Below are 13,863 nucleotides of genomic sequence, written 5' to 3' on the forward strand. Positions count from 1 at the left end.
AGAAAAACCATAACAGGTGCACTTTAAAGGCAAGTACTTGTGTTTAAGGGTGACAGTTTGAACACTGTTGACAAACTCCATCTCAAACACCTCTGGTTAAAATTTTTTTAAACATCCGTCAGAATTTGAACTACACACAAAGTGCTTTTTAAAGCAGCTGAATGGGACGGTCAGAAAACCAACTGAAGTGCGTGCGGAAACCGACTCTGAATACGAGGAACTTTCCCTGTGTGAATATTGATAGAACTTTTGAACTTGAGCAGCCAAAACAGTCCAAATACAGTTTCTGAAATGATGAACAGCAAAGGTTCTGAAGCTGGCGCGTGTGGAATTTGCTGGTTAAACCCTGGTTTATTGTGATTTCTGTTCGATTTGTTTTGACTTTGCACACTGTTGGTATTTTTGTGGCTACATTTGACCCATCTAAAAAAGTGCTTGTGATATGCTCTTATATATACTCTTCCCCTTTGAAAGCAAATGCAAGGATAATCCGCTTCATATGAAAAAAGAGAGCAGATGTTTTGCCATGGAAGTACCGAAAGCTCTAATAAAGAGTAGCAGGATGTCACAAATATTTGTGTTACCCCCATCGTATTTCTCCTTCTTGATCCATTTCTTGCTACTCATTACCCAGTCCTGTAGGCTCAGATTTACCAAAGAAACTCCATGCTTGTTCTGTATAGCGTGCGATCCTCAGTGGTCTTGTTGTTCTAATTAACAGACACGTTACACTGGAGAAGGCTATGGAGGTTATCTTAGGTTGTTCAGTTTCATAACAGTATTCAATAGTGTCTTTTAAGAGTCCTTTCTTTCTTTTCTTTTTTTTTTTTTTTACAAAATTCTAATATCTGCTTTCCTTTGTGTCTTGTGCTAACATGAGAACCTGTTCTTGGCTCACTCTCAGATGTGCGAGGTGCCGTTGCCAGGCAATAAGGCAGGGATTGACCTCTGTCCTGATTAATTGAACGAACGATTGTATGAAATGTGTTTTCTACACCGAGCTTGGTGTGTGTTTATTAGCAGCAGACAATGAGCTAGTCCTTGCTAAGAGTGGTTATTAGCAGCAGACGTTAGTCTTTTCTTTGCAAAGAGGTTTTTTCTGTTTTATTAGCCAGTTCATGTTTCCCAGTGTGACTCCCAAGGTTGGAGCAGAACATTGGCAAGTCATCCATTTTGTTTCAGTAAGCAATATCCTAGTTGCTAGTTACGTAGCATTTTAGCTGTATTAGATATTGTAGTGTGAGTAAGAAATACACTTACAAAAAATCCGTACATTAATTTGGGTGCTTTAACAATTTCTAAGTACATACAACATTTTGAATGTTGAAAGCAAGATAGTTAACCTGCCAACCATGAACAGTAAATATAGTACAATGTAAAAGATACTGTAGTTTAACAACCCATTCCAACTGAATGGAGTAATTTACAATTTTATTTTTATGTTAGCTATTTCTCCATTTTAGCCAAAACACTGGAAGTAGTTTATGCTAATGGTTGAAGTTCACCAATGCTAAACGTTACTGAAATTTATTCACACTGAAAATCTATGGCGCAAAGCTTAGAAATGACTTTTGCTGGGAATCTTTTTGACCTTTAACACTACGGAACACTCCGAAACCCTTCAAATATCCTCCAAATTCTTCTGAAACCCCGAAACACTCAGAATCCTTAAAACCATCCGAAACCCTCCAAAAACCTTCCAAAACCGTCTGAAACCCTCCAAAACCTTCTGAATCCCTCCGAAAACCTCCGAAACCCTAAGACACTCCGACAACCTAAAACCTTACGAAACCCTCCGAAACCCTCCAAAAAATCCCCCCCAAACCCTCCAAAACTCTCTGAAACCCTAAAACACTCCGAAACCCTAAAACCCTCCAAAAACCCTAAAAAAAAACCCCTCCAAAAACCCTCCAAAACTCTCCGAAACCCTAAAACCCTCCAAAAACTCTAAAAATACCCCCTCCAAAAACCCTCCAAAACTCTCTGAAACCCTAAAACACTCTGAAACCCTAAAACCCTCCAAAAACCCTAAAAAACCCCTCCAAAAACCCTCCAAAACTCTGCGAAACCCTAAAACACTCCGAAACCCTAAAACCCTCCAAAAACCCTAAAAAACCCCTCCAAAAACCCTCCAAAACTCTGCGAAACCCTAAAACACTCTGAAACACTAAAACCCTCCAAAAAATCCTCCAAAAACCCTCCAAAACTCTCCGAAACCCTAAAACACTCTGAAACACTAAAACCCTCCGAAACCCTAAAAAAACCCCTCCAAAACTGTCCAAATCCCCGAAATACTCCGAAACCCTAAAACCCTCCAAAACCCTTCAAAAACCCTCCAAAACCCTGAAACACTCCGAAACCCTAAAACACTCTGAAACACTGAAACCCTCCAAAACCCTAAAAACCCTCCGAAACCCTCCGAAACTCTTCAAAAACCATCCAAAACCCTAAAAAAAACCCCTCCGAAACCCTAAAAAAACCCCTCCAAAACCCTCCAAAAGGTCCATCCTGACAGTCCGTAAAGGATTTTCTTGAGTTTTCTTCCGATTGTTGCGGCCAAAACGCTTGATTTTGCTGCGGCTTTTTTCAAAATTTGTGATGCAGTTTGCTGAATTTTTTTGTGGAAAACTTCTCGAATCGGCAAAATCGCAATCGCACGAAATTGTTTTGCGCGATCTTTCGTGGCGATGTTTGTTTTAGCTGTACTCATGTTTGACGCACGTGAATCGAAGAGGGCTTTGGCTGAATGCGCGTTGCGATGATGTCACACGACGCGTCTCGGCCCGAACCTGCGATAACTCTGCGGTAATTTTGAAAAATCGCAAGCTTCTCAGACTCCCGCGGAGTGCGAAATCCTGGAGGGACTGATTAGGTGAATTTCAACCCTGCAAACTTTCAAAAGCGGAAAACTATTAATTGCTGGGTGGCGTAGGCGTTTCGGTACTCGTCATAGTTGTGTAAAAACGAACGAGTTCGCTAACATCACCACTTCATCATTCCTTTCAAAATGATGTCACATCAGCGACACTCATAATCGAGCGAAGTAAAAGTCAGAGTAACATTGCAACTCATTGTAGACTGTCTCTGGTGGACAGGTGTGGTATTACACTCTATAGCTGTTACTGTTTAAGTGCTTGTGAAGTGCTGCAAATACTACTCACAAACAATCTTCAAACTACAAATGACACTTAAACAAACATTTAATAATAACAAAAGAGTAATTAAAAAAATAATGAGTGTTTTTATAGAAAAAGGTCATTGATCACATGACAAAGCAATACAAGATAATCACTAGACAACATGTAGTGCAAATTATGAAAAGTTGCAGTGTGAGTAGACAATGAAATACAAAACAATAAACAGACATTGTGCAAATACAATACGTACAACCCAATAAATACAACACTACGTAGATGCTGAGGCTGTTTCTGCGTTTGTGTACCAGTGCTTTAAGAAGAGCTGAGTCTTCTTAAGAGTCTTCAGGCATCAGTAGACGGGTAGGTGTTCCACCAGCGCAGAATTAAAAGGCTTCATTTTAAATTAATTATAGCCGATAGAGCTAGTATTATCTTCTGCTTGCTGAGCCATTTTGAACAAGGAAGCCTGAGGCACTTTTTTTTGGCATTGATAAACTAAAGCATGAATTGACGCATAATCTGTTAATTAATTAGTGTTCTTTAGAACAGTTTAAAAAAAAAAGGCTTTATGAGTAAAGGAATAAACGTTCACATTGTTACCCAAATTAATCCTGCATGGTCTTTCGGCATAACGTCTTCTACACGGAGAAATGGGACAGCGTGGAGGTGGAGGTGGAGTTTAGGGCCGTTGGACACGGTCTCGCAAGGCCACGCTGCTGCCTAATCCTGTTTCCATTACTGTGACAGGATGAATCAGGTCAAAATAGGAGAGCTACAAAGTATAGGAACAAAATAAGGAGTTTCATCACAGCGTGGGATTCTCTAGGGTTCCTCACGTATAGACCATCCTCTGTACGTGTCCCTGTGAATGAGCTGTTGCTATAGAAACGATAACGTATTTGAAGGAGCGCATTAATACTGTATAAACATGTGGTTCGACTTATAGCTGGGACGGTTGTTAGAGAATTGACACACAAACTTCAGGTTAATTTAATCAAAAATATAGCTCGCTGTCACGTTATTTATTCATTCATTCATTCATTCATTCATTCATTTTCCTTCCACTTTTGCTGGTGGGGGCAACAGTTTGAGAAGGTCAAGCCAGACACCTCTATCCCTGGCCACAGAATCCAGCTCAACAAGGGTGCGCTTCAAGACAGCTAGCTGTAAGATATAGTCTCTTCAGCAGGTCTATGGTCTCCGTCCAGTGGAGCGCCCTAACCAAGACCACCTCATATGATTCCTCTCAATTTGAATAAGCGGAGGCACTCTTTCAAGGCTTTCCCTGTGTCAAGCACAGAGAGTAAGCCTAGCAACCCTGCACCCTTATTATTTCCATTACTACCCACAGCTTGTAAGCACACGGAACCATACGAAAGGGATGTACGCAGCTTGACCAGTAAACAGAAATCTTTGTCTGCAAACTCTTGCTTCACCACCAGAGAGCAGTCAATCCGTGTCAACCTTGCGCTCTACTTTTCCATCACTAGTGAATAAGATCCTGAGAAACTCCTCTGCCAGGAGCAAGGTCTCAACCCAACCAGCACCTGAATGGAGCATCCCACTGAATGGAGTTCCCTAACACGTTTTCTCTCCAGTTTGGTCTAACCAATTCCCACTAGCGAACTGTATTATCAGATGACGGGAGACAACCGTGGGAAAGTTGAAAGCTAACACGTGCTTCCTCCGAGACATGAAGCCGGCCGAGCGTATCTTGCTGCTCATGCTGCTTCACAGGGCAGCATAACACGCTCGGAGGAAAGTGCTATGCTCGTTTTTAAGTCATTTAAAAGCGTCTGCTAAATGAATAAACGTAAACGTAAATGAGCTGACAGACACTTACGATTGGCTAGAGTTTCTCTGATTGACAGGGGAGAGCGAATATGTCATCCATTGTACCAAGAGAGCATGGCCTCTTTTGCTCTCTTGGTCTCCCGGCCACATATCGCCGTGGCATTGTCGGGATTCACTCTTGTGACCTCCCAGTGATAAGGCGAAACTGTCCGAGGTCCAGTTTGGAAGGTGCCGAAAGAACATCCCGCCCCCTCATACTGGACACCTTTGCATCCTTGGTTGCATCTTGAGATCCTGCTCATGAAAGCCACACACCGTTCTTGCAGTAACGTCAGGTGTGTTTAGGACTCTGTAGGGTTAATGGAGTTCATGGCGCCACTGAGAAGCACTTGTTTCCTCATCCGTCTTCACGTCACCGAAACAAATGTTGGGTGAATTCTAATTCGCCCTAACATGTCAAGCAGTGGGTGGGGCTGTGGCGTATTTATTTATTTATTTATTTATTTATTTTTGTCATCTCCCAGCATAATTAAAAGACTTGTTTGTGCCTCTTCCACGGTGCCGCATCGACATGTGACGAGAGCCCTCCAGCTCGCCTCGCTGTGCCCGTAGGGGTGCTAATACGGTGTGTCACACACTCCCACACTCCCACCGTCCTCTAAGAGTGCCAGCGTGCCACTTACATAGAGGACACCGGGAGGAGAGGATGAAGAGCTTTCCAGCCTCCTCTCAGCTACTCCAACACCTTAGGAGTTATCTAACTAATCGAATCAATTTCCTGATTATTCCATCGTCGTACCAAATACTCCCATTTGCAGCACACAGTCGAGTTGATCTATAATTATATTTTTCAAGAATAGCATAACGAGTAAAAAAAACCTCAGTCAGATGTTTGCTAGCCTGAATCCTGCGTTTCCCGTCTGCTCTAATTAGATTTGTCTAAGTCTGATTTTCTCCAAGCTTGACACGAAACTTGATTGTAAAGGATTTGTTCATACCTTTCCTTCCCTACTGTTTTTTTTTTTTTCTTGTGTTATTTATTTATTTTTTACTGTCGCAAAAATCAGTTATGTTCAATATATTTTTGTGTAAACGTCGAGCTCTATAAAGGTCTGCTCTTCTCTTTTCTGCCTCTCGTGTACACTGAGATTTCATTTGCGCGTCAGGGTTTCCTACTAGTGTTGGCGAGAGAGGAAATAAAATTATAGTATCATCCAAAGACACAATACCAAATAAGATTTTTCTTATCGAGAGAACGTCACATTACGACTGTCAAGATGCAGCTAGGTACGACACAAATTTGAACAAAATTGAACGTGACGCACGTGTGTTATAAGACGGAGTCCTGTAATCTGTAGTCAGGAACAGTGCACACACCCTCAGCTGCGCGTATCGTCGGGACGTAACCTATCGCAAATATATTATTCGAATTGAACAGATAACGTGTTCTAAATGAATACAAGAGACGCTGGGACTGGTATCCTGCAGGATGAAACCAAAAACTGTTTTTCACGCTTTTATGCAGAGCTTGTACGCGAAGCTTGCAGGCAGGTTGCCAGGTTTCAGCAAAATTCCCACCCTAACTACAAGGCATTCCAAACTGTCCATACATAGGGGAAATTAACACTTTTATAGCTAAGTTTCTTCCAAAAATGTTTTTTTAAAAAAATCAGATAACCTTTATGAACGCTTTTGACAAAAGAAGAACGTATTGAAATCATTCTCACGACTGGATCGGGAATCTGTCGCAAGGTTGCGATGAACAAGCAATTGTATGCATAACTCCAGATGTTAACACCAGTTCATCATGAGTGGGAGAGACTCTACAAAGAAATAAATTGTATAGCGGTTGTTTCGTAAATAGCTCAGTGGTTAAAATGTTGGACTACTGCCTGAAAGGTCGTGGGTTCAAACCCCAGGACTACCAAACTGCCACTGTTGGGCCCTTGGGCAAGGCCCTTAACCCTCAAACGTATAAATGAGATAAATATAAGTCACTTTGGATAAGGGCGTCTGTCAAATACCATAAAATGTAAACGTTTTTCTAAAAAGTGTTAGTTTCCCGTATACATGGAGACTTTTCGGACACCCTGTACCGAACATCTCAAAAACCGCGCGAACCGATTTAAACCTAACCCACAAAGATTGGGAATTGTACAAGAGAGATAGATTTTTTCATCTGCTTCTCAGTCTTTGCTTGGGAAACAAGTGAACAGTGGTGCGCACGCATTTCTGATTTATTCCTATCTGTGGTCCTTTTGAAAAACGCTCGGAGTTCATGTTCTCCCCATTCTGCGGGGGTTCCCTCCGGGTACTCCTGCTTCCTCCCCCAGTCCAAAGACCTGCGTTGTAGGCTTATCGGCATGTCCAAAGTGTCCGTAGTATGTGATTGTGCCCTGTGATAGATCGATACCCCGCCCCGCCTTGCACTCCATGCTCCCTGGCATAGGCTCCAGGTTCCCCACGACCCATTAAGGATAAGCGGTATACAAAAATGGACGGATGAATGTTTGCCTATCCATGGAAACAAAAAATGAACTCCCAATGAAATGGTTTTGTTTGTAAGTCTTTTAAAACCCCTCGCAGACGTACTTACGTGCTTTAGATTGATCTTATAATACCGCGACGCCCTGCAGATAAGAACGTAGCGTGTAGTAATATAATATCGTTCCATTATTCCGTCATCCACCCGGGTAAAGTGGCAGCTATTGCCCATGAAACCATTTCCTGATGTGTCGGAGAAGCCGAGCTCTTCGCCGGGTTTTTATCAAGGCTTTAAGAGATAAAGCGCAAAGTGCTTAAACACAATGAAACGCCACACAACCTGCAAGCTTTTAACGCGCCCGCCTGCTGACGTTTTTCTCTTCGTTCAGGCTTTAATAGGAGCACAAAAAAAGAGAGAGCGAGAGAGAGAGAGATCAGCTGGAACAAAAGGTGGCTCACAAATAGGAAAAGTTCACAAGCAGTGCAGAGGGTGTTTAGAGGGAAATAGACTCTAATGCAGGCTGTAAAGGCACTGAATGATCATATTACTGAACAGAGGCTAGAAACAAGAACGTGGACGTATACAAGAGTCGGAGAAAGCGCACATCAAAAGCCGTGCGTTCAGACCAGGCCGTGAGTTAATGGACTTTAAATGCGAGCGCGAAGGCCAACAGGTCTCATCGGTTGATCCGTACGATAGATGAAATGATGATTATAGTTTTTAAGAAATCATTTCTAACTGGTTCCAGACACTTTGGAAGGCTGGACATGTTATCAGCGAGACATTGCTGTTCTAACCCCTGAGGTCAACAAGTCGCGATGTGAAAATGTCTCGTGTCACACTAATGAATATGTATTTGTTACTCTTTTTTTCCCCTCCCTCAAGAACAACTCGAGGACGACAAATTGCACAGTAATGGAGGTGAAGCACTGTCAGATTTTGACTTCTTCTACCATGAAAGTCTGCCTGCATTTCCACCGTCTTCGTTGCATAATAAAGTCTGCTGTCACACTGTCACCATTGCCATCACTCTCCGACACGGTGGAGTAGACTGCCTTTCCACACACATTGCTTTTCATTTCCTTTTTTCAATGCTGTCTCTGTTTTGTTGTGATAGATGCCGTCTGACTTCTTCTCAATGTCGATCCGCCATGTGACTCATGGTATCAGACTCGCCGTTCTTCACGACTTCTTCTTCCTTCTTCTCTTCTCTTCTCTCCTCTTCTCTTCTCTTCTGTCTCATGTACCCTTCTCTTCTCTCCTCTTCTCTTCTGTCTCATGTACCCTTCTCTTCTCTTCTCTCCTCTTCTCTTCTCTTCTGTCTCATGTACCCTTCTCTTCTCTCCTCTTCTCTTCTGTCTCATGTACCCTTCTTTTCTCTTCTCTTCTCTTCTGTCTCATGTACCCTTCTCTTCTCTTCTCTTCTCTTCTGTCTCATGTACCCTTCTCTTCTCTTCTCTTCTCTTCTGTCTCATGTACCCTTCTCTTCTCTTCTCTTCTGTCTCATGTACCCTTCTCTTCTCTTCTCTTCTCTTCTGTCTCATGTACCCTTCTCTTCTCTTCTCTTCTGTCTCATGTACCCTTCTCTTCTCTTCTCTTCTCTTCTCTTCTGTCTCATGTACCCTTCTCTTCTCTTCTCTTCTCTTCTCTTCTGTCTCATGTACCCTTCTTTTCTCTTCTCTTCTTTTCTCTCCTCTTCTCTTCTCTTCTCTTCTCTACTCTTTCTTCTTTTTTGTCTCATTTTTACTCTTCTTCTCTCTTCTTTTCTCTTCTCTTCTCTTCTTTTTTGTCTCATTGTATCCTTCTCTTCTCTTTCTTCTCTTCTTCTCTCTTCTCTTCTCTTCTTTTTTGTTTCATTTTTATCCTTCTCTTCTTTTCTCTTCTCTTCTCTTCTGTCACATGTATCCTTCTTTTCTCTTCTCTTCTTTTCTCTTCTCTTCTTTTCTCTTCTCTTTCTTCTTTTTTGTCTCATTTTTATTCTTCTCTTCTGTTCTCTTCTCTTCTCTTCGCTTCTCTTTCTTCTTTTTTGTCTCATTTTTATCCTTCTCTTCTCTTCTTTTCTCTTCTCTTTCTTCTATTTTGTCTCATTTTTACTCTTCTCTTTTTCTCTCTTCTTTTCTCTTCTCTTCTCTTCTTTTTTTGTCTCATTTGTATCCTTCTCTTCTCTTTCTTCTCTTCTTCTCTCTTCTCTTCTTTTTTGTTTCATTTTTATCCTTCTCTTCTTTTCTCTTCTCTTCTCTTCTGTCGCATGTATCCTTCTTTTCTCTTCTCTTCTTTTCTCTTCTCTTTCTTCTTTTTTGTCTCATTTTTATTCTTCTCTTCTGTTCTCTTTCTTCTCTTCTTTCTTCTCTTCTTCTCTCTTCTCTTCTCTTCTTTTTTGTTTCATTTTTATCCTTCTCTTTTTTCTCTTCTCTTCTCTTTCTTCTTTTTTGTTTCATTTTTATCCTTCTCTTCTTTTCTCTTCTCTTCTCTTTCTTCTTTTTTGTCTCATTTTTATTCTTCTCTTCTGTTCTCTTTCTTCTCTTCTTCTCTCTTCTCTTCTCTTCTCTTCTCACAATCCACTGCTTGTATGTTTGTTTCTCTTTAAGTGTATTCTGTAAAATATTTTTCAGTTTGTCAGATTTTGTAAATGTCCTCACACTACTCGGTCTCTGATGTGTGTAGGACTTGGCAGCACTCAGCCTAAGCAGGACTGGTCCATCCAGTGGCCAACGTCTGAGTCGGGGAAAGAGAACACACCGGCCGGTACCCCCGAACTCGGGCAGTGGGTGCGACTGCAGCTCTCGCAGAGCCCAAAGCCACAGTCGCGCTACACCCACACTCTGTGCCACAGCCCTCAGGCCCTGGCTCCTCCGACCTTCTACCCGCAAGCCGAGCGGCTGTGTGTGGACATCTACCCGGGACTGACAACGCTGGGCATGCTGGATGTAGGGCACCGCTCTCTACCCCCATCTCCCAGGCAGAGGCACTTTCCTCACACTCCCCCGCGCACTCCACTGGTGATGAACACCATGACGCCACCAGGCACACCACCACTACGCCGCCGAAACAAGGTGAAGGCACCGGGCACGCCACCACCCGCCAACCGCAAACTCATCCACCTGCTGCCTGGCTTCAGCGCCCTGCACCGCAGCAAATCACACGAGTTTCAGCTGGGGAACCGCGTCGACGACGCACACACACCCAGGTGAGTACCACAACCATTAAATAATATTTAATATGCAGCACCTTGTGTGTGTGTGTGTGTAGGAGACTGGGTTTTAGTATGATTTCTCTTTTACTTTTCTGGTGATGGTTGGATATTATCTTGGTGATCATTGGACATTATGTTGGGATAGTTGGACATTATGTCAGTGATGGTTGGACATTATGTCGGGGATGGTTGGACATTATCTTGGGGATGGTTGGACATGTCAGGGATGGTTGGACATTATCTTGGTGATGGTTGAACATTATGTTGGGATGGTTGGACATTATGTCAGTGATGGTTGGACATTATGTTGGGGATGGTTGGACATTATCTTGGTGATGGTTGGACATTATGTTGGGGATGGTTGGACATTATCTTGGTGATGGTTGAACATTATGTTGGTGATGATTGGACATTATCTTGGTGATCGTTGGACATTATGTTGGGATGGTTGGACATTATGTCAGTGATGGTTGGACATTATGTCAGGGATGGTTGGATATTATCTTGGTGATGGTTGGACATTATCTTGGTGATGGTTGGACATTATGTCAGGAATGGTTGGACATTATCTTGGTGATGGTTGAACATTATGTTGGGATGGTTGGACATTATGTCAGTGATGGTTGGACATTATGTCGGGGATGGTTGGACATTATCTTGGTGATGGTTGGACATTATGTTGGGGATGGTTGGACATTATCTTGGTGATGGCTGGACATTATGTTGGGGATGGTTGGACATTATTTTGGTGATGGTTGGACATTATGTTGGTGATGGTTGGACATGATGGTTGGACATTATGTTGGGGATGGATGGACATTAAGTTGGGGATGGTTGGACATTATGTTGGGGATGGTTGGACATTATGTTGGGGATGGTTTGATATTATCTTGGTGATGGTTAGACATTATCTTGGTGATGGTTGGACATTATCTCGGTGATGGTTGGACATTATATCGGGGATGGTTGGACATTATCTTGGTGATGGCTGGACATTATGTTGGGGATGGCTGGACATTATCTTGGGGATGGTTGGACATTATCTTGGTGATGGCTGGACATTATGTTGGGGATGGTTGGACATTATTTTGGTGATGGTTGGACATTATGTTGGTGATGGTTGGACATTATGTTGGGGATGGATGGACATTAAGTTGGGGATGGTTGGACATTATGTTGGGGATGGTTTGATATTATCTTGGTGATGGTTAGACATTATCTTGGTGATGGTTGGACATTATATCGGGGATGGTTGGACATTATCTTGGTGATGGCTGGACATTATGTTGGGGATGGTTGGACATTATGTTGGGGATGGATGAACATTATCTTGGTGATGGTTGGACATTATCTTGGTGATCGTTGGACATTTATATAAATCCATATAATGTATAATGTATAATATAAACGCAATAGTTTGGTGTTGCCTCTGATTTGTGGACCCTATTGTACGTGCACGCATGTGTTTCGATCTGCATATGTTTATCTGTGTGTCTGTGTGACTGCATTTCCTTTCTGCTATACAATAAGTGTTTGTTTATAAGCACTATGGTTTTGGGAGCATGCCCTGGGAAGTGGATCAAATGGCATTAGAACATTGATTACCGGTCTCATCTCTGTGATCCAGCGCAGAGCCTCACACAGACCCCCTAATCACTGCAGACGAACAAATTGAATCAGGATCGAGCTCCACCGTGACTCGATTGGGGACTCACAGTGCTCGTTTGAGACTTTTCTGGTTTACCTATAGGCTTCTGGTAAACAGGCACTGATTCATATGTTGCACCGAGCTTCAAACAAACGTCGTATGAAGCTCATATCCTGGATTAGCCTGGGTTCTGGAGGAAATGTAGAATACAGCAGAGGTTTAAAGCCAGAGTCTAGTGACAAGAACTGTTTTTATATCATCGCTTATTAAAAAAACGAATACAGCTTTGCCAAATGATATTTCTCAAGCAAGATTCTGTCATTCTTCACCAATGTCACTGTGGTACTATCGAATAAAGGCAGCAGGAACAATACCGCGATCTCAACGGAGATAATATCAGGGCTGTCAGAATACATTTCAAACTTTTACAATATAAATGTATTACGGTGGATTTATACGTCTTCGTCGACATGGATCTGGGTCAGTCCATGAGAACTGACATCACCATCAGACATAATGGCACATGGGCCGAAAGATAACATCTCCACTCAACCAGGAGTTATCAGGCATCACGTTTACCGCATGTAAGAAGGACACAATGAATTTATCAATAAAAATGTTTTGTCTTAAAAATCATTTGACAAGTCAATAAATGACATTAAAAGAAGTTTGAAAATGATCAACAGTTTGGACCTCGTGATCTGTTAACTTGAATATTTCTAAGATAACTCTTCAGTCTAGATTCGATCCAGTCCAAAAGAAGGTTGAGATTTTGTTTTGAAAGTTGAGATTTTCTTCTATACAGACAGAGCGCATCACTAGGAAGTTCAAATAAGACCATAATCAGTTATTTTCGTTTTTATGATAAGGCTATTGCACTATATATTCACTGAGTGACTTCGCTATACCCTGTACGAAACGATCACGTTACTGTATAATGGATTTATTTCTGGAAAACTACAATTCATGATACTGTTTTAAATGCAAATATATATATATATATATATATATATATATATATATATATATATATATAGTTTATTTCTTGTCACACTTTTCGTGCGGGAAAAGACGAAACAAAACAAACTCAAGGTCGAGACCAAGACTGTATTTAGCGAGACGAGTCCAAATGCAAAGAGATGAATCTGTAACACTTTACAACAACAGCACGTGAAGAATCGTGCACGAATACCTGAATTAATACTTCCTTAAATATGAAGTAACGATGAATTAAGGCATGTACTAATCACAAACTAATGAAGCGCTAAGCTTAACTACGACATGAGTCTCATGAATTCATGCGTGAATAACGACCACCTTGAGTACATTAGTACATGTTTATCAGTTAACGTATTAATTAACACAGAGGAGTAAACTAAATCCAACATCCTCTATAAGTATTAATTCAGGTATTAGTGCATAATTATTCGTGTACTGTTATTTACGTTTACACGGACAGCAGTGATCTAATTATCGAGCTTATTCTGAATAAGACAGTATTCTGATTAAGGTGTTTACATGAGTCGCTTTTAGAATACTCCTTTCATCTTCCTGTTTTACGTGTTATAGAACATAGATCGATTAACGGCGCACGTCGTTACGTCCC

The 13,863-nt window shown here is 41.7% G+C and overlaps 1 protein-coding gene across 1 annotated transcript in view; it reads left to right on the forward strand.

Moving 5' to 3' along the window:
- ksr2 (kinase suppressor of ras 2) overlaps nt 1-13,863 on the forward strand; it is an 87,604-nt gene that overhangs the window by 16,505 nt on the left and 57,236 nt on the right. Inside the window, exons 4-5 of the mRNA XM_053654053.1 lie at nt 8,302-8,337; nt 10,081-10,603. Coding sequence (XP_053510028.1) covers nt 8,302-8,337; nt 10,081-10,603 — 559 coding nt within the window. The remainder of the gene's footprint in view (nt 1-8,301; nt 8,338-10,080; nt 10,604-13,863) is intronic.

The sequence above is a fragment of the Ictalurus furcatus genome, chromosome 22, assembly GCF_023375685.1.
Source record: "Ictalurus furcatus strain D&B chromosome 22, Billie_1.0, whole genome shotgun sequence".
Classification (NCBI taxonomy): domain Eukaryota; kingdom Metazoa; phylum Chordata; class Actinopteri; order Siluriformes; family Ictaluridae; genus Ictalurus; species Ictalurus furcatus.